The 19,872-nt window shown below is 36.2% G+C and overlaps 1 protein-coding gene across 21 annotated transcripts in view; it reads right to left on the bottom strand.

Moving 5' to 3' along the window:
• The window catches only part of STXBP5L (syntaxin binding protein 5L), a 441,734-nt gene that overhangs the window by 43,284 nt on the left and 378,578 nt on the right, over window positions 1-19,872 (bottom strand). For all 21 annotated transcript variants that reach the window (XR_011648662.1, XR_011648664.1, XR_011648663.1 and 18 more), the window contains 2 exons: window positions 9,426-9,596; window positions 6,079-6,318 (listed from right to left, as the gene is read on the bottom strand). Coding sequence is in view for 18 of the 21 variants with exons in the window: in XM_071214767.1 (XP_071070868.1) it covers window positions 6,079-6,318; window positions 9,426-9,596 (411 nt within the window). In the remaining 3 variants the exon portion in view is untranslated. The remainder of the gene's footprint in view (window positions 1-6,078; window positions 6,319-9,425; window positions 9,597-19,872) is intronic.

The raw sequence follows: 19,872 nt of genomic DNA on the forward strand, positions 1-19,872 counted from the left end.
ATCATTTTTGGTATAAGCTCAATTATCATGGGAAAACTCTTGTCCTTAAGGGAGTTTCACCATGATATTGACAGACTGGTAATATTAGCCCTAGGGATTGTTTATTTCTATACTTGAGACACATAAAGCCAAATTTGTTAGAATATCCCTTATTAGAAAATTGTCTTTCACTTAGAGTTGTAAACTTGTGTGACCCATGAAATTGATTTTATCTTTAAGCTTGTGGAGAATGTCTGGCACATATTAGGCACTAAATATTCATTTATTGACTACTGAATGGGTTAATTAAAACTTAATAATTCATTTTGACCTCACTAATACGACTCTAATTAACTCAAAGAGTATAAAAGAAATTTGCATATTTCCTTAAAATTAAGGAATTAAGAATTAAATTAAAATTAAGAATGTAGTAAAAGTTATTTTTCTCATTGTGAAATATATTTGCAAAGAAAAGAAAGTGATCCTAATAGATTGTTTTAAAATACTATGCATTTATCTGAATTTGTGACAAAGTTGAGATATACCTACTCTATAATGAATAACAATCCATCTATATGAACTTTGCCTACCAGTAAGCAAAGTAAGTACAACTCTAACCGGCTATATGACATGTATTTTCTTAAAGTACAACTCTTATTCTTTATACATGAAGTGGATTTTTTTCATTCAAAACCATCTTAGACAAACTTCAGAAAGATGGCAGACTAGAAAGACATGGGACTCTCTTCTCTTCCAGAAAAATAGCTAGAGGACAGGCAGAAATGACCTGGAAAAATATCTTCTAGGGTTTAGGACACCAGGGAAAGACTACACAATCCATAGGAGAGAGGGGCAAAAGAAAAGAATAGTGATGGCAAAATTTTGAGTTATAAGTCATAGCTGTAAATGCCAGCATCTACCCACACCCTACAGACACTTTTGAATTCTTAGGTTCAGGGTCTGGCTAAAGACAAAAGGGGTCCCAGGGACCCACCTACCTAGGAAAGGGGATAGAAAGAGACACAGCCTAAGGCTAACTCAGCTTTTGACTTACATATTTAGCCTTTCCAGGCCGTGGAAGGCTGCATAATTCTTTGCCTTGGGAGCCAGCACAGTAATAAAGAGATCCAACTCTCTCAATCTTCCTCTGTACTGACCACGACTGGTTGAGGACACAGAGGGGAACGGAATTATTTCCTACCCAGGGAATAGGGAGGGGGCTGCCAGCAAAATTTGAACTGCTTCTGAGAAAGTTTGAATTACAAGGCTCTTAGCCTCCAGGCAGAAACCTCTGTCACATTGACCTGGTCCTGCTGCAGCCAACATACTCTGACCAGGTTTTCAACTGAGAGCGCTGCCAAAGAGTGTCATCTGTTGGCAGAACAAAGAAATTGATGTGATGAAATTAAACATAAATAGGTAAGAGAGGCTTTTGTCTGGCCTTTACAGCCTGGCCCAAAGCCCTAGGAAACAGGTCTGTAACCCATTACTGGATCCAGGGTCCAGATTTGAGGAACTAACAGGGACAGTCCTAGAAACCAAGAATAGGTTGAACCAAAAATCACAGAACAGCAGTAACACACAGCCCCTTGCTAATAAATCCCTACGAAAAAAAGAAAAACTCTGCACCTTAATCAGATGCCTAGACATTAGCAAAAAAATTACAAGTCATACTAAGAAAAATGGAAGAAATGGTCCAAGAAAAGGAATATATCAAAGCCCCAGAAGCGATGCAGGTGAGACAATTAATCAACAAGATGTACACAAATTTCCAAAATGAAATTAATGAGTTGAAAGACAATATGGCTAAAGAGATAAAAGACATCAAAAGACACTGAGCAAGCACAAAGAATTAAAAAACTTGAAAAAAAAGTAACAGAGTTCTCAGGAATGAAAGACATGATAGGTGAGATAAAAAACACATTAGAGGCATACAACAGCAGATTTGAAATGATAGCAGGAAGAATAAATGATACTGAAGACAAAAGAGCTGAAACTGATGAAAGAAAAGAACAAGGAGAGAAAAGAATGGAAAAAAATAGAGCGAGGGTTCAGGGAGTTGAACGGTAACATGAAAAGCAACAGCATATGTGTCATGGGATTCCAGAAGGAAAACAGAAGGGAAAAGGGGCAGAAAGAGTATTTGAGGAAATAATAGTTGAAAAATTTCCAACTCTCATCATGAAAGAAATGAACTTACACGTCCAACAAGCACAACATACCCCAATCAGAATAAATCTGAATAGACCTACCCCAACATACATACTACTCAGAATGTCAAACATCAAAGATAAAGAGAAATTCTGAGAGCAGCAAGGGAGAAGCAAATCATCATTACAAGGAATTTCTCATCAGAAACCATGGAGGCGAGAAGAGGGTGGTATGTTACATTTAGGATACAGTGGCAGTTTGTAATTGTTTATGAACTCCAAAAATATATATTGGATTGTGTTTGTAAACTGGCCTGTTCCTCTGGGAGTATTAGATTGTATTAGATTCAGAGGTTTCAATTTTACTTTATTAAATCACAATTAGGGCTTTCATTTGACCACAATTAGGCATCTCAGTTTGAGTCCCTGCCCCTCCCCCCCTTGTGGGCTAAATAAGCAGAAGCTCAATCAAAGACAGAGAAGAGATACGTGAGGAAAGAGAAGGTTCCATTAGACACAGCAGAGGTCCTGGGAAAAGAGATGAGCCTGATAGTCCACAGCTGACCTTGTGAAGAGACCAGAGCAGCTGAGCCTGGAAAGAAATGAGCCCTGGGGAGAGAGGCGAAACTTTTGTCAGCCTATGGCTGAGACGGGAAAAAGTTGGAACCATGGAGCCTTTGGAGGAAGAAGGAAGGCTGAACCCTCACAGACATCGCCTGCCATCTTGCTTCAACATGTGGCAACAGGTGAGAAAGTACCTCTTATGGTACCTTGACTTGGACTCTTTAGGGCCTTGTGACTGTAAGCATCTACCCTAAATAAACACCCTTTATAAATGCCAACAGAGTTCTGGGACTTTGCATCAGCACCCCATTGGCTGACTAATACAGATACTAAAAGAAAAAAACTAACAGTTGAGAATTCTTTAAACAACAAAATTGTCCTTCAAATATGACAGTGAGTTTAAAATATTCATGAACAGAGACTAAGAGAGTTCATAAAAAAACAGAATCCACTTTTGCAGAAAATATTAAAAGAAGCCTTATAGCTCCAAAGAAAAAGACAGGAGAGAGAGGCTTGGAGGAGAGTGTAGAATGCAAGAATAGCAAAAAGGATAACCCAAAGAGTAAAAAGACAGATTAAAATATACGACATATGAAAACCAAAGATAAGATCATGGAAGTAAATAATGCATTTACAGTAATATCACTGAATATGAATGGATTAAATTCCCCAAACAAAAGATATATTCTGACAGAATGGATAAAAGAACATGAACCATCCTTATGCTGCCTACAAGAGATCCACCTTAGATCAAGCAATACAATCCAGCTGAAACTGAAAGGTTTGAAAAAGATACTCCATACAAATAGTAACCCAAAAAGAGAAAGTATAACTGTACCAATACTGGACAAAACAGGTTTTATATGCAAAAAAAGGTTATAAGAGATACAGAAGGTCATTATATATTATTGAAAGGGATGAACCACCAGTAAGAAATTATAGTCATAAATATCTATGCATGGGAAACGGACTTTGGCCCAGTGGTTAGGGCGTCCGTCTACCATATGGGAGGTCCGCGGTTCAAACCCCGGGCCTCCTTGACCCGTGTGGAGCTGGCTATGCGCAGTGCTGATGCGCGCAAGGAGTGCCGTGCCACGCAAGGGTGTCCCCCGCGTGGGGGAGCCCCACACGCAAGGAGTACACCCCTGAGGAAAGCCGCCCAGCGTGAAAAGAAAGAGCAGCCTGCCCAGGAATGGCGCCGCCCACACTTCCCGTGCCGCTGACGACAACAGAAGCGGACAAAGAAACAAGACGCAACAAATAGACACCAAGAACAGACAATCAGGGGAGGGGGGGGGGAAATTAAATAAATAAATAAATCTTTAAAAAAAAAAAAAAAAAAAAATCTATGCACCTAACCAGGGTGCTCCAAAATACATGAGGCAAACTCTGGCAAAAAAGAAGGAAGAAATAGATATCTCTACAATAATCATTGGAGATTTCAACACACCACTCACATCATTAGTTAGAACTAGAAAAAAGATCAACAAGGAAACAGAGAACTTGAACAACATGATAAATGAGTTAGACCTAAAAGACAAGACAGAACATTGCACCCAAACTCAGCAGGTTATACATTCTTCTCAAGTGCCCATGGGACTTTCTCCAGGATAGAACACATGCAAGGTCACTGAAGCTCTTAAAATATATATAAAAAGGTTGAAATTATACAAAGCACCTTCTCAGATCATAATAGAATGAAACTGGAAATCAACAATAGAAAGGAAAGAGTAAATTTGCAAATGTGTGAAGGCTGGATAATAATTAGTGTGTCAAAGAAGAAATTGTACATGATATCAATAAATATATTGAGATGAATGAAAAATGAGAATTACTTAAAGGCAGCCCTGAGAGGGACATTTATGGCCCTAAACACCTATATTAAAAAAAATAAAGAGCTAAAATCAAAGATCAAATGGAACAACTGGAAAAGTTAGAAAAAGAGCATACAATCCCAAAGCAAGCAGAAGGAAAGGAATAATAAAGATTAGAGTAGAAATAAGTGAAATTGAGAATTAAAAAAATAGAGAAAATCAACAAAACCAAAAGCTGGTTCTTTGAGAAGATCAATAAAATTGACAGACCCCTAGCAAGACCAAACCAAACCAAACAAAACAAAACAGAGAGAGGTTGAAAATAAATAAAATCAGAAATGAAAGGGGCAAGGTTATGACTGACCCCACAGAAATAAAAAATATCATAAGAGGATATTATGAGAAACTGTATACCCAACAAAATAGCAACACAGATGAAATGGACAAATTCCAAGAAATGCACAAATAACCTACACTGACACTACAAGAAATACAAGAACTTAACAAACCAATCACATTGAAAGAGATAGAATCTGTTATCAAAAATCTATTAACAAAGAAAAATCCAGGACCAGATGGCTTCACAGGGAAATTCTACTAAGCATTTTGATAAGTATTAATACCAATCCTACTTAAACTCTTCCAAAAAATTGAAGAGGAGGGAAAATTACCCTACACATTTTATGAAGCCAACATCACCCTAATATCAAAGCCAGATAAAAACACTACAAGAAAAGAAAATTACAGACCACACTACAAGAAAAGAAAATTACAGACCAATCTCCCTAAAGAAGATAGAAGGAAATATTCTCAATGAAATACTTCATAATAGAATCCAACAGTATATCAAAAGACTTATGCATCATGACCAAGTGGGATTTATTCCTGGTATGCAAGAGTGGTTCAATATAAGAAAATCAATTAATATAATACACCTCATTAACAAATACATACAAACAAATACATATAAAATTGATATCTGAGTAAGTTGTATTAATTGTACTAACACAAGTAGGAGAAGAATACATTTGCTTTGGTAACAATACTCAGCGTATGTTAAATTCTCTAGACACTAGGATAAAAGGAAATTGTGCAGCGTGCTTGAAACCCAAAGAGAGATTGTAAAAGACTTTAGAAAGCCACCTTAGGTCAGGCAGTTTCTTAGTAGTTCTGAGTTCTTCAGGGAAGATGTAAAAATACTCATATAGGCTGTGATCTGGCATCGAGCTTTGGAAAAATGCTTCAATTTTTAAAAATCAATTTTTAGCTTTTGCATTAAGGTTTTCCTTAGTGCTTTTCAGAAACTTATTTACCAAGGCATTGTTTTGGTTGGCAGTTCAACTACTTACAACAATAGAAATGGTTGTTCTCCTTTACCCTGAAGAAAAGGTGAGTTGGAATATGACAAATGTGGGTTAGTTGGTAGGTATATGATTTATGAAATTTTAAATAGTTCCTATTACACAAAATATTTTATATATCTTTCCCCCAAATTAGTACAAATTTATGTTTCACAGTAACTTACATATAAATCTGGAAAAGTAGCAATGAGAGAATGAGTAAAGTCTTACCACTTGGCAATACCATGACTGGCTCGGTAAACCTTTGTTCATCTGCTGAAGGTAGGTTTAGGGAGATGATTAATACCATTCCTAGACTAGTTCCAACAAACAGACAAGGGGAGATGACAGAGTCATTTTTCCGGGCAAAGGACTCCATGAAGTGCAGTGCTGTGATTGCTTCTTTGGAATCTTTGTCAATACTGGAGATGCTAGAACTTCTAGAACGATTATAAGAATTTTCTCGGTTTTCTATGGAAATTTAAAAAATAAAAATTTAGTGTTAGAGTATTTCCAAGACAAGCAAGTCAGATTTAACACTAGAATTTTGTGGGGGAAGTAGAATTTCATTACTTGTTAATTGTTCTGGAAGACAGCTTATCTAGTACACCAGCTTATTTTGATGGAGAGACTGAAGTCAAGAAGTCTAAATCAAAACTTTGGAGGGGAGTGGATTTGGCTCACCTGATAGAGTATCTGCCTACCACATGGGTGGTTCAAGGCTCAAACCCCGGGCCTCCTTGACTGGTGTGGAGCTGGCCAATGTGCAGTGCTGATGTGCACAATGAGTGCTGTGCCTCGCAGGGATGTCCGCTGCGTAGGGGAGTCCCATGCACAAGGAGCGCGCCCTATAAGGAGAGCCACCGTGCGCAAAAAAAAAGTGCAGCCTGCCCAGGAGTGGCGCCACACACACAGAGAGCTGACGCGGCAAGATGACGCAACATCCAATGCCGGTGACAAGAATGCAAGCAGACACAGAAGAACACACAATGAATGGATAGAGAGAGCCAGACAACTGGCAGGGGTGGGGGGAAGGGGAGAGAAATAAATAAAATAAATCTTTAAAAAAAGCACCAAAAAAAAACCTTTGGCAGATCTGGGACTAGAACTTGATCCTCCCAAGTTCCACGTCACCATTTTCTCCTTCTATATTGCCTCACCAGTTAGTTGAAATTCGCTAGTATGGAAAAAAAGATTTGGTTTAAGTAATCAAGGTTATAAGAATTTCTGGTATTATTTTAATTATGCTTTCCTCCTATCTCTCAATTGTTAATTTTCCTAATAATTTATTATCAATTTCCATTTATTGACAACAGTATAACTTCTAACCTGAAGGGATATAACTAGATCACAAGTTTTCTATGGCTAACACATTACCTTAAATTTCACAATTTTTGTTTTTCCCATCTGGGATAATTGCAGTTGTAAAAACTGAACATTTACCACAGCCAAAGAGCAAATGCTATCTCCCTGAACTAGTTTCAAGATGCTTGGCCTACTCAATCAGGATTGCCTGAAGTGGAATGCCTGAAAGTACATTGTAATGAATTCCTTAAGTGATCTCTAGGCATATTTGGAGAAGCAGAGGGAAGCGAAATTTACTTTCCAGTTCTCAAACTTCATTCCTTGCAATCAGAGAGGGAAGTAATTCAAGGCCTAAAATATGTGAAATTATGACTGGGAAAGTTTCAAAGAGAGCAAAGAGTGGCATGAAGCCTGGAAAAGAAAAAATCAGGATGTGAATGGGGCAGAAATGAGAGAAATTAAACACAGGGATTGGATACCCCATGTCTCTGTATTTAGAATTGTTGATAATTTAAAAATATCAAGCACCTAGTTTGTGTTTTCTGTGGAAAGCTTACAGGTGTTGCATATGTTTTTCCAAAGGAAGAGATTGTGAGCAGAGAAATAAAGAGGGAAGGTAATGATGGGGGAAAAAAAAAAAAAAAGATGCTTATATTGAGTTCTAGAACATGCCATTCTGTTGATACAAGTAATCTTTCTGAGAAGACTTCAGCACACTTAAAGAAAACAGGATAGCTTCAGGCTGTCCTGCTTATCAACACTTGTACATGTGTACACTCCAACAAGCATAAATTCACCACCTGAGTTGAATCATATTACTACGGTTGTGCTCTTTGTTTTATAATCACCCCAAAGTACAACTTCCTCTTATTCTTCTTTCAATTGCCTTCTTTCTCTCCTTATAGGTACAAATGTCATAATTATTTTTATAAAAAGGAAATAAATAAGGTTATTCAGAATATTCCTTTACTAGAAAATAAAATATAGTATTCCTGATTTCCCCCTCCATCTCTCAACAATTTTACAAAAATATTTGTTTGCCATGGAATTTAGAGATAGGAGGAAACTTGGAGATCTATATACTTTACAGATTTGGAGACAGAGACCTAAAGTTAAGTACTTTTTCTCAGAATCCAGCACAAATTAGAGGCTTAAGTGTCTAAAACTCAAAATCCTGAACTTACAACTCAGTTATTAGAGTACTACCTCTTCTATAACTCTTAAACCTTGCTAGCTAATATATGCCTCCAGAATCTTCCAAATATATACATGGTTGATACTCAGAGACACCTTGAGAGAACATCATTATCTGCATGTGACTCCACCAGATTTCTTATGGTATAATATTAACAAATAAAAACTGAAAAATAAACTGTATTTTAAATTTTTTTTGAAGAACAATATAGCTCTTTTCTATAAAAATTTTTGAGCGATAGAAAATTGGGACTTACTTTATGCCAACCACATCACATTTTCCTAAAATTATTTTTTCCTATCTCTCTTCCCATAATTCTTTATCAACAAAACAGTAGCAGCAAAGTTAGACAATCCCCTTTTCTTTCCCTCTCTAAAAATTTCTGGGCTTCTAGCTCTTGTACTTTATTCCCCATTCCCTACTCATTCCTCTTTTTTTATTATTATTAAAGATTTATTTTATTTATTTATTTCCCCTTCCCCGCCCCCGCCCCCAGTTGTCTGTTCTCTGTGTCCATTTGCTGTGTTGTCTTCTTTGTCTGCTTCTGTTGTTGTCAGCAGCAAGGGAATCTGTGTTTCTTTTTGTTGCGTTATCTTGTTGTGTCAGCTTTCCGTGTGTGTGGTGCCATTCTTGGGCAGGCTGCACTTTCTTTGCACTGGGTGGCTCTCCTTATGGGGCGCAATCCTTGTGCATGGGGCTCCCCCATGCGGGGGGCACCCCTGCATGGCATGGCACTCCTTGCGTGCATCAGTACTGCACGTGGGCCAACTCCACATGGGTCAAGGAGGTCCGGGGTTTGAACTGCGGACCTCCCATGTGGTAGATGGACGCCTTATCCATTGGGCCAAGTCTGCTTCCCCCTACTCATTCTTTAAATAAATAATCCTTTTTAGAACATATGAAGATGAAAACTGCACATTTTAGAATATGACTATGATACTTAGTTACCATAAAAAATTGACTGTAGTTTTTTGTTTGTATCTGTTATATGTGATTCCCATCCTTTGTCTCCTATTTCCCAATACTATGATAAATCAAATTTTAACTGTACCCAAAGATATTGGTATGTTTAACCTACCTTCTGTTGTAACTGGTAAAGAAATCTCCATGCAAGCAGCTGATTGTGCCTTTCGAAATGGTGGTCTTCCAGGACCCCAGCGATTTACTTTAGTAACATCAGCACTAGAAAGACGTTTTCCAGAACTGCAGCTCTGGGAAGTTGGACTTGTACAGTGTCCATTGACATGGTCTATAAAAAGAGGGAGTAGGAAGTATGAATATCATAATTCAACCTTTTTTTTTAAAAGATTTATTTATTTATTTAATTTCCCCCCCTCCCCTGGTTGTCTGTTCTTGGTGTCTATTTGCTGCGTCTTGTTTCTTTGTACGCTTCTGTTGTCGTCAGCGGCATGGGAAGTGTGGGCGGCGCCATTCCTCGGCAGGCTGCTCTTTCTTTTCACTCAGGGCGGCTTTCCTCACGGGCGCACTCCTTGCGCGTGGGGCTCCCCCATGCGGGGGAGTGGGGCTCCCCCATGCGGGGGACACCCTTGCGTGGCGCGGCACTCCTTGCGCGCATCAGCGCTGCGCATGGCCAGCTCCACACGGGTCAAGGAGGCCCGGGGTTTGAACCGCGGACCTCCCATATGGTAGACGGACGCCCTAACCACTGGGCCAAAGTCCGTTTCCCATAATTCAACCTTAATAGAAAGGAATCCAAGTTTGTAGATTAAGAGATGAAGAACAAGAATTCTTGTTTTTAAAAAACCATATGAAGATAGCTAAGTCCTTGTTTTAAGATTAAGTCACAATATCAGTAGTTAGCCAAAAATTTCACAAGCTATTAAGATTTGTTTATATAATTTGATTAGCTATTATAGTTTAAATTTTGTTCTATATTCTCATTACATATTATTATATAATGGCATTAGGATGTAGGTTATAGGTTTCAAACAGGATTTTCTTTTGCATAGTATTTTAAATATGTCAATTTATATAAGTTTGGAAGTTATTTCAAATCTTTGGAGTTAAAAATATAATAGAAATATTTTACTTTGGAGTTGAGAAAAACATTTAAGAATATTAACCCTGGAACCAAACTCTGGGCTCAAATCCCAATTCTGCAAATTTTTAGTTGTGCAAATTACTGAAAATCTTCCTGCCTTAGTTCCCATTTCTGTAAAATTGGGATATTAGTACCTACCTCATGGAATTTTTGTGATAACACATGTCAAGTGCTCAGAACACTTCCTGGCATACAGTAAGCACCAAACAATTACTAATTATTATCATCATACTTTTTCCAGGGTATTAGAACTGCTTATCTCTAAGACAACAGTACATATTATTTAGAGCTATGAGTTTAGCTCTGTTTTGATAGAACTTAAAAACTTAGAAATAATTGCATTAAAATATTTTTTTATTCTTCTTAATGCTAAGGACCTGTATTTTAAAAATCATCTCATTATGTTTCTGCAATGTACAGAACACATTTTCAAATGTGCTTCTTTTGTCATTCAAAGGACAATAGAGTTACATGGGGAAGAATCATTAATGGCCAAGGTAGATGTGGGGAACTGCCACTCAGTATCTCCTCCATCACAACCTTTTGGAAACCTGAAAATATACATTCCCCAAATTTCCTTGCAGCTATGCAAGGATGAGAACTAGGCTTCACCATTCAAATGCATTAGCATGTTTTACTCTTTTTTTTTTTTAAACAAGAATTAACATTTCTCGAACACCTAAAACATTTAATCTTCATTACAACCCTTCCAGGTAGGTGTTTTTATTATCTTGCTTTTATAGATGAGAATACTGAGGCTAAGAAAAGGAAGTTCTAAAAACTGTCAAAGATCACATAGTTTTCATGGAGGCGGATTCTAATTCAGACTCTCTCACTTATTTGGGAGAGGGTAAAAGTCTGGAAGACATTGAGTAAGATTTAGGAATGGCTCATGAAACATATACTGTGATATTTACCCTTTTGGGGCTGGTCATCATCCATGTTAACACACATCTCAGAAATTCCAAAAGGAAAGGCAGAAACATCCCGTGATGAGTTAGCCACGGGGAAGCTAAAATCAAGAGATCTACCTCTCTCCTTCTCTATGGACTATACTCTTGTAAATAGGAAGAACACTCAGGGCCACAGCTGGCAGTCACGATAATGTATGTGAGTTAGAAAATGACAACAACTTTAGGGGTAAAAACTTAAACACCCTCTGGGCGCATCACTTAGGAAAAGTTGTCTCTTCTGCAGTAACAGACATGGTGCCTTGCTCTAGGGCACACTGCTTGTCTAGAGGAATGTGGATGGATTCATATCTTCTCAGCTAGGTATAAGCATGTGTGGTCTGAGAACACTAAACTTTGTTCCCTCACCCAGGATTCTGTGGACCTGCTCAAACAAAGTCACCATCTTTGGTGGCTGTTTCATATGACTATTGTTTCATGTCAGCTCATAACAGGGGATACCAATTTTTAGATTATTCAACATGTTGATTTTTCTTTATTTTCCCACTGGCATTTAAGGTTGTGGTGGCCAAAGTTTCACTAATTTCTTTTTTTTTTTTTTTCCAAATTCTACTCAATTTATTCATTTTTTTAAAAAGATATTAATTAAAAAAAAATGAGGTCCCCATTCGCCCCCACCACCCCCACCCACTAATTTCTTATGTTTGACTCAAGAGGTCTAGCTGACGTTACTGTACATGGACAGCCCAGAGTTTTTGGCCATATCCTTCTATCTGGTTTCAACAGGTTGATCAACTTAATTTATTTTCATAGTTGGATTTTAAAAACATATAGAGTTTGCATTTTAAAAACTTTTAAAAACCATGCTAAATATTCAAGATAAATATGAATTAGTATAAACATTTGGAAAGATATTTGGTCATATCTTAGACATAGTCATTCAAGAAATTAATGGTAAAGAAATAATACTAAATACAAAAGAAAAACCCTCTATCAGCAAGGGTATTCATGGTAAATTATAGAGAAAAATTAGAAACTGGTTATTCTTTACAATGGAGCACAAATTTTTAGGTAAATTTTGGTACATAGAATGGAGTATTATAACCTTTAAAAATGTTTCTGAAATGCTTGTGGGAAACATAGAAACATATGAAATATCTGTTCTTTTATGTTTATTGCATAGCAAACAACTCCAAAACCTACTGATGTAGAATAACAAATCATTTTATAATGTTCACAGATGCTATGGGCCAGGATTTTGACTAGTACATAGTGGGGATGTTTTATCTCTGCTCCACACTGTCTGGGGCATAGCAGGGAATGCTTGAATGGCTGAATTTAGAACTCTTTGGAGGCTTCTTTATGACGTACCTGGGCTAGAATGACTTGAAAGCTGAGCTCAGTTGGGACTGCTAACTGTGACTTGTACAGATAGCTTGGGCTTCTTTGTAGCATGATGGCCTCAGGGTAGTTGGATTGTTTTACATAGTGGCTTAAAGCTTCAAATGTAAATGATGAAAACCGAGTATATACCATATTTCTGCTGCTTTGGCGGTGTTGCTCACAAATAAGCTCATGGGACACTTTGTCTTGTTTTACATGTTCAGTTAATAGATTTTTAAAAGAGCAGTTTTAGGTTTACAGTAAAATTAAGCAGAAAGTATAGAGTACCTATATCCCACCCCTACCTCCTCTGCACTCAGTTACCCTTATTTAACATCTTTAGTTAGTAGTAAATTTATTACAATAGATCAGCCAATATTGATATGTTATTAACCCCATAGTTTACATTAGGGTTCATTCTTTGTGTTGTACAGTTCTACAGGTTTTGTCAAATCCATAATGTCATGTATCTGCCATTTCAGTATCGTACAGAATAGTTTTGCTGCCCTATAAATCCCCTATGCTCCATCAATTCATCCCGTTCTTCCTCCCTGTGAATCTCTAGCAAACACTACTCATTTTATTGTCTCTACAGTTTTGCCTTTTCCACGATGTCACACAATTGGAATCATATAGGATATAGCTTTTCCAGACTGGCTTCTTTCACCATGCATTTAGGGTTCCTCCATGTTTTTTAGTCACTTGATAGCACACTTCTTTTCACTGGTGAATAACAACATTCTATTTTATAGATGCATTAGTTTATCCTAAAGGACATCTTGGTTGTTTCCAGTTTTTGGCAATTATGAATAAAGTTGCAATAAACACGTGTGTGCAGGTTTTCATGTGGACCTAAGTTCTCAATTCCTTTGGTAAATACCCAGGAGTGTAATTGCTGGATTGTATGATAAGATTATGCTAAGCTTTGTAAGAAACTGCCAAACTGTCTTCCAAAGTCGCTGTACCATTTTGCATTCCCATCAGCAATGAATGAGAGCTCCTATTGCTCTGCATCCTCACTGGCAATTGGTATTGTCCATGTTTTGTATTTTAACCATTCTAATAGATGTGTAGTGATATCTCATTTCTGTTTTAATTAGCAATTCCCTAATGACATATGACGTTGTGCATTTTTTATGCTTATTTGCCAACTGTAAATATTCTTTGGTGAGGTGTCTTTCAGATCTTTTGCCTTTTAAAGAGTTTTTTTCTTACTGCTGAGTTTGAGTTCTTTGTATATTTTGGATACAAGTATTTTATCAGGTATGTGTTTTGCAAATATTTTCTCCCAGCCTGTGGCTTTTCTTTTCATTCTCTTAGCAGTGTCTTCTGCAGAGCAGAAGTATTTCATTTCAATGAAGGTCAACTTAAGTAAAGATCATGGAGACATTGCTTTGTTTTTAAGCAGTATTTCAATGTCCAGTCACAAGCTTTCTGTGTGTCAAGAGGCAGTTGTGGTAGATTCCTTATCTAATTTCAAACAATATGCTGCTAAAACAACAGTAGATTGACAGAAGTCTTCTGATTCTCTTTCTTTCTTTTTTATTTATTTATTTATTTTTAAAGATTTATTTATTTAATTCCCCTCCCCCGGTTGTCTGTTCTCTGTGTCTATTTGCTGAATCTTTTTCTTTTGTCCACTTCTGTTGTCCTCAGCAGCACGGGAGGTGTGGGCGGTGCCATTCCTGGGCAGGCTGCACTTTCTTTCGAGCTGGGCGACTCTCCCTACCGGGCGCACTCCTTGCGCGTGGGGCTCCCCTATGCGGGGAACACTCCTGCGTGGCATGGCACTCCTTGCGCGCATCAGCACTGCGCATGGGCCAGCTCCACACGGGTCAAGGAGGCCCAGGGTTTGAACCGTGGACCTCCCATGTGGTAGACGGACGCCCTAACCACTGGGCCAAGTCCGTTTCCCTGATTCTCTTTCTGACTGTAGCAAAGGTGTCTGCTTCCCTAGTAGGCTTTTTTGGTGGCCATATTCTGAAAGTCATTCATGTAGGTCCAGCTTAGAGTCTAATTTTCCAATGATCTTTGAATCTTCCTTTCATAATGAACTATACATACAGAATATGCTTTCTAAATCACATATTAAAACGTATACAACATGATTTGAGGGGAGGAAAATATTCTAATATATTGAGCTAAAATTACTTGGACAAGAAAGTTAAGACCAAGTTTTACTCATGGGTATAAATTAGACAATGTCATACTCTGTCTAGCAGTATTCTCTAGGTAGTGTCGTTTCTACCTCTAATTAACTTTTTCTTTTTTAGATAACTTTTTAATTTAAAAAGTTTTAATTTAATTAAATTCCTCAGAGTACCACCTCATTTAGACAAATACTGTTAACATTTTCTTTGGGTATCTTTCCAAGTCTAATTATTTTTTCCCCAACAGAAATGGAAGCACACTATACCACATTTTGTGGATTGATATTTTTTCCATTTCAATTATGGCTTTGAGTTCATTTTGTGTAGAGCTATATAATTGTTTGTCTTAGGTGCACAGATTCTATTTTAGGGATATGCAATAATTTATTCCCTTATAATGGACATTAAGGCTGTTTTCAGTCTTTCAGTATTTCAAAAAGTAATCTTTAATAATAGTAGTAATACATCTTTGCACACATGTGTGGCTATATCTGTAGATGAATTCTCGGAAATAAAACAGCTGGGCAAAAAGAACATGCATTATAAGTTTTTCTCTAAAATGGCTTCCAATGAGGTTATATCAATTTACATTCTAACAGTGTATAAGAGTGCCAATCTCTCCACATCTTTACGAACATACTTTATAAAACTCTGATATTTATTGCTCTAATAGGTAAACTTCTGTAAAAGTATTTTATTATATTTAAATATTTTAAAAATATTACTTAAGTATTCATTTCTTTAATTATGAGCATTTTAAATTTCTTTTAAAGACATTTTTCTTTTTCTGTGAACTACCAATAATTATACTTTATCAAATTTTCTGGTGTGCAGTTCATTTTCTTATTTTTAATGTAAGAATTCCTTTACATATTACAGAAATTAGTCTTGCATGTCAAGGAATGTCTTTGCCTTTTAATTTTTTCCATGTTCATTATTTTCAGGTAATAAAATTTACCAAATATACATTATTTGTTTGTTTTGTGTTTACATGTGTATTGAATTATGTGTAATCTTTAAAAAAGCCTTTCCCACTCCAAAAATATTTTAAGAATATATTCTTCCGTGTAATCTTCTAGCATTTTTATGGTATCTGAATACATTTATATTTTTAGCATCTAGAACTTATTTTGGTTTAAGGAGATTATTTTTCCAGATGCCTAGTTAGTTGTCCCAACAATATTTTTTGAATGACCTATCCTTTTCCCATTGATTTTAAAGAGTACTTCTTAACCATTTCAAAATTCCTGAGTGCATATGGATCTCTTTCTGTATTTTCTATTTTTTTCCACTCACTGCACTCTTCATGCATCTGTATAAAAATAGGTACAGGCGGTGGACTTGGCCCAGTGGTTAGGGGGTCGGTCTAACACATGGGAGGGCCATGGTTCAAACCCCGGGTCTCCTTGACCCGTGTGGAGCTGGCCCATGGGCAGTGCTGATGCGTGCAATGAGTGCCCTGCCATGCAGGGGTGTTCCCCGCGTAGGGGAGCCCCATGTGCAAGGAGTGCACCCCGTAAGGGGAGCTGCCCAGTGGGAAAGTAAGTGCAGCCTGCCCAGGAATGGTGCTGCTCACACGGAGAACTGACACAACAAGATGATGCAACAAAAAGAAACACAGATTCCCGTGCCGCTAACAGAAGCGGACAAAGATGCAGCAAATAGACACAGAGAACAGACAACTGGGGTGGGGGGGAAGGGGAGATAAATAAATAAATAAATAAATAAATCTTAAAAAAAATAAGGCGGTGCATGACTTCATAAAAAAATAGGTAAAATTATCATTAGTAGTTTTACAATGTTTATACTGTAATTTTATACTGTATTTTACTATCAGGTAGAGCTGGACCTCCTTTATGACTTGTTTGCTGGAATTTTCCTAGTTATTCTTATGTTTAATTTTTCATCTGAATTTTAAAATCAGCTTGTTTACCCTTCTGAAAATTTTATTTTCAATGGCATTTTTTATTAATCATTTTTTGTTAGAGAAGTTTACTGAATTGTCATAAAATTTTTAAAAAAATATCAAATGTATATAAATTTTAGTTCTTCTTATCTAAAAACAAGAAAGCAAAGTATGTCTTGTTCAATTGTCTTTTTTATATTCTTAAAAGATTTAAAACTTTTTATATAGTCCCTATATATTTAAGTTTATTCCTACAATCTGTTTGATAACATTGTAAATCAAGAATTTTCCCTAATCTTAAGCTGATTTTTTTATATATAATAAAGGCTTTACTTCTGGGGTATGAAATCTGCTAATCAGTCACATCACTGAATTCTCATTCTCTCTCTTTATAGTAATATTTCCATTCATCAATTATCTTCTAAAGAGGTTTAAAATCTAAATAAAGAATTATCTTATATTTACCCACATATTTACCATTTTCAGTGTTCTTCATTCCTCTGCACAGATCCAGATTTCTCTTTGGCATTATTTTCTTCTTTCTGAAGGACTTCCATTAACATTTTTGCAGTGTTGGTTTGCTGGTGCTGGATTCTTTCAGATTTTGTATGTCTGAAAAAGTATTTATTTTACCTTCAGTTTTGAACGGTATCTTAACTGGTTATAGAATTCTAGGATTATAATTTTTAAAAGTTCTTCCACTGTCTTCCAGTTTGCATTATTTCTGAGGGTAAGTATTCTGATATTCTTGTAGTTGTTCCTCTTTGTAATGTATTAATATCTTTTCCTCTAGCTGTTTTTAAGATTTTTTTTTTATCACTGCTTTTAAGCAATTTGATTATGATATGGTTTGGTATAATTTTCTTCATGTTTCTTGTGCTTGAAGTTCACTGAGATTCTTGGATCTATGGATTTATAGTGATCACCAAACTAGAAAAGTTTCCGGCAATTACTTATTCCAACATCCTTTCTCCTCTTCTTCTGGGTTTCAACTGCATGTGTATTAGACTGCTTGAAGTTGGCCAGTCATTAGTTCTCTTCTCCTTTTGTCTTTTTCTTTAATTTTGGATAGTATATCTTTAAGTTCAGTAATCTTTTCTTCTAATGCCTCAATTCTGCTAATCCTATAAGTGTATTTCTCATCTCAGAAGTTATATTGTTCAACTCAAGAAGTTTATTTTGTGTCTTTTAAAATATATTCCTACTGGTGTATAAAGCTGTTTTAAGGTTTTTGTATACTAATTCTATCTTATGTATCATTTCTGGGACAGTTTCTATTGATTTTTCTCTTTATTATGGGTACAATTCACAAATTTCCTGCTTTGCATGGTATTTTTGCTTAAATGCCAGGTATTGTGAATTTTATGTTATTAGGTGACAGTTTTTCCTATTTCTTTCAATTTTGTTCTTAATCTTTGTGACAGGGTAGAGTATCATTTCTTAGAAATAGTGCTTGTTTTTTTTTTTTTACTTCTTATTTTGAAATAATTATATATCCATAACAAGTTGGAGAAAGTTTATAAGGAGGTCCTATGTACTCTTCACTCATATCCCCATTGGTAATATCTTGCATACCTATAGTTCAATATCAAAATCCATATGTTTAAATTAGTACAATTAATACAACTTACTCAGATATCAATTTTATATGTATTTGTTTGTATGTGTGTGTCCACATGTATGTAGTTCAATGCAATTTTATCACATGTGTAGATTTATGTAACCACTTCCACAATCAAGATTCAAAACTCTTCCATCACTACAAGGCATTCCTGTGCTATCCCTATATATCCACACCCCCACTTCCCTTCTCCATCCTTATTTTGACAATCACTAATTGGTTCTTCCTATCTTTAATTTTTGTTATTTCAAGATTGCTATATAAATGGAATCAGAGTATTTAACATTTTGAAATGGGTTTTCCATTTAGCACAATTCCCTTGAGATCCATCCAAACCATTGCATGTATCAATAGTTTCCTTCATTTTATGCTGAATAGTATTCTTTAGTACGATTGATGTTCCATAGTTGAACTGTTCACCCATTGAAGGACATCAGGGAAGTTTCTAGTTTTTGAGTATTATGAATAAAGCTGCTGCTATGAACATCTGTGTACAAATTTTTGTGTGAAGATCAGTTTTTATTTTTATTCTAGGATAAATATCCTGGGTAGAATTGCTGGTAATATGGTATGTGTATGTTTAACTTTATAAGAAAATGTCAATTGTTTTCCAGAGTGGCTGTGAAAACACTGCAAGTTTCAGAGTTTCAGTTGATTTGTATCCTCCTCACCATATCATTGCTAGTATTTTGAATTTTAGTTATTCAAACAGGTAAGTAGACAGTTGAAGTATTTCATTGTAGTGTTTTTTGTTTGTTTGTTTATTAAGGTACAGGTGTTGGAAATTGAACCTGGGACCCTGTATGTGGGAAGCCAGTGCTCAACCACTGAGCCACACTGGCTTCCATGAGCTGGTTTTATCATTTGTTTTGCTTGTTGTTTGTTTTGTTTTTTCAGGTGGTACCAGGAACCAAACCCAGGACCTCCCATGCGGGAGGTGGGAGTTCAATTGTTTGAGCTATATCTGCTGCCTCCATTGTGGCTTTCATTTGTCTTCTAATGTCTAATGATGCTGAACAACTTCTCATGTGTTTATTTGCACTCTATGTATCCTCTTTGGTGAAGAGACTGTTCAAATTTTTTTGCTCATTTTTAAAATATATGTTTTATTTTGGAACAATTCTAGATTTATAGAAAAGTTGCAAGGATAATAAAGAAATTTCCTTTATATACCCCCTTCCCAGTCTCTCCTAATGTTAACATATTATAATGCCACATTTGTCAAAACTAAGAAACCAACGTTGGTACATTACAATTACCTAAGTTCTAAAGTTTTGGAACTCATCAATTTTTACACTAAAGTCACTACAAAGCATTTAGTCATCACATCTTATTAGTACCCTCTGGTCTATGGAAGTTTAATAATTTTTCCTTGTTAGTTTCTTTGTGTAGTAATGGTGAGGTGGTTTGTAAAATATCTCTCAATTTGGATTTGTCTGTGATATATTCTATGATTAGACTTGGACTATGTGTTTTCTTAAAGAATACCACA

This window comes from Dasypus novemcinctus, chromosome 4 (assembly GCF_030445035.2).
Source record: "Dasypus novemcinctus isolate mDasNov1 chromosome 4, mDasNov1.1.hap2, whole genome shotgun sequence".
Classification (NCBI taxonomy): Eukaryota; Metazoa; Chordata; class Mammalia; order Cingulata; family Dasypodidae; genus Dasypus; species Dasypus novemcinctus.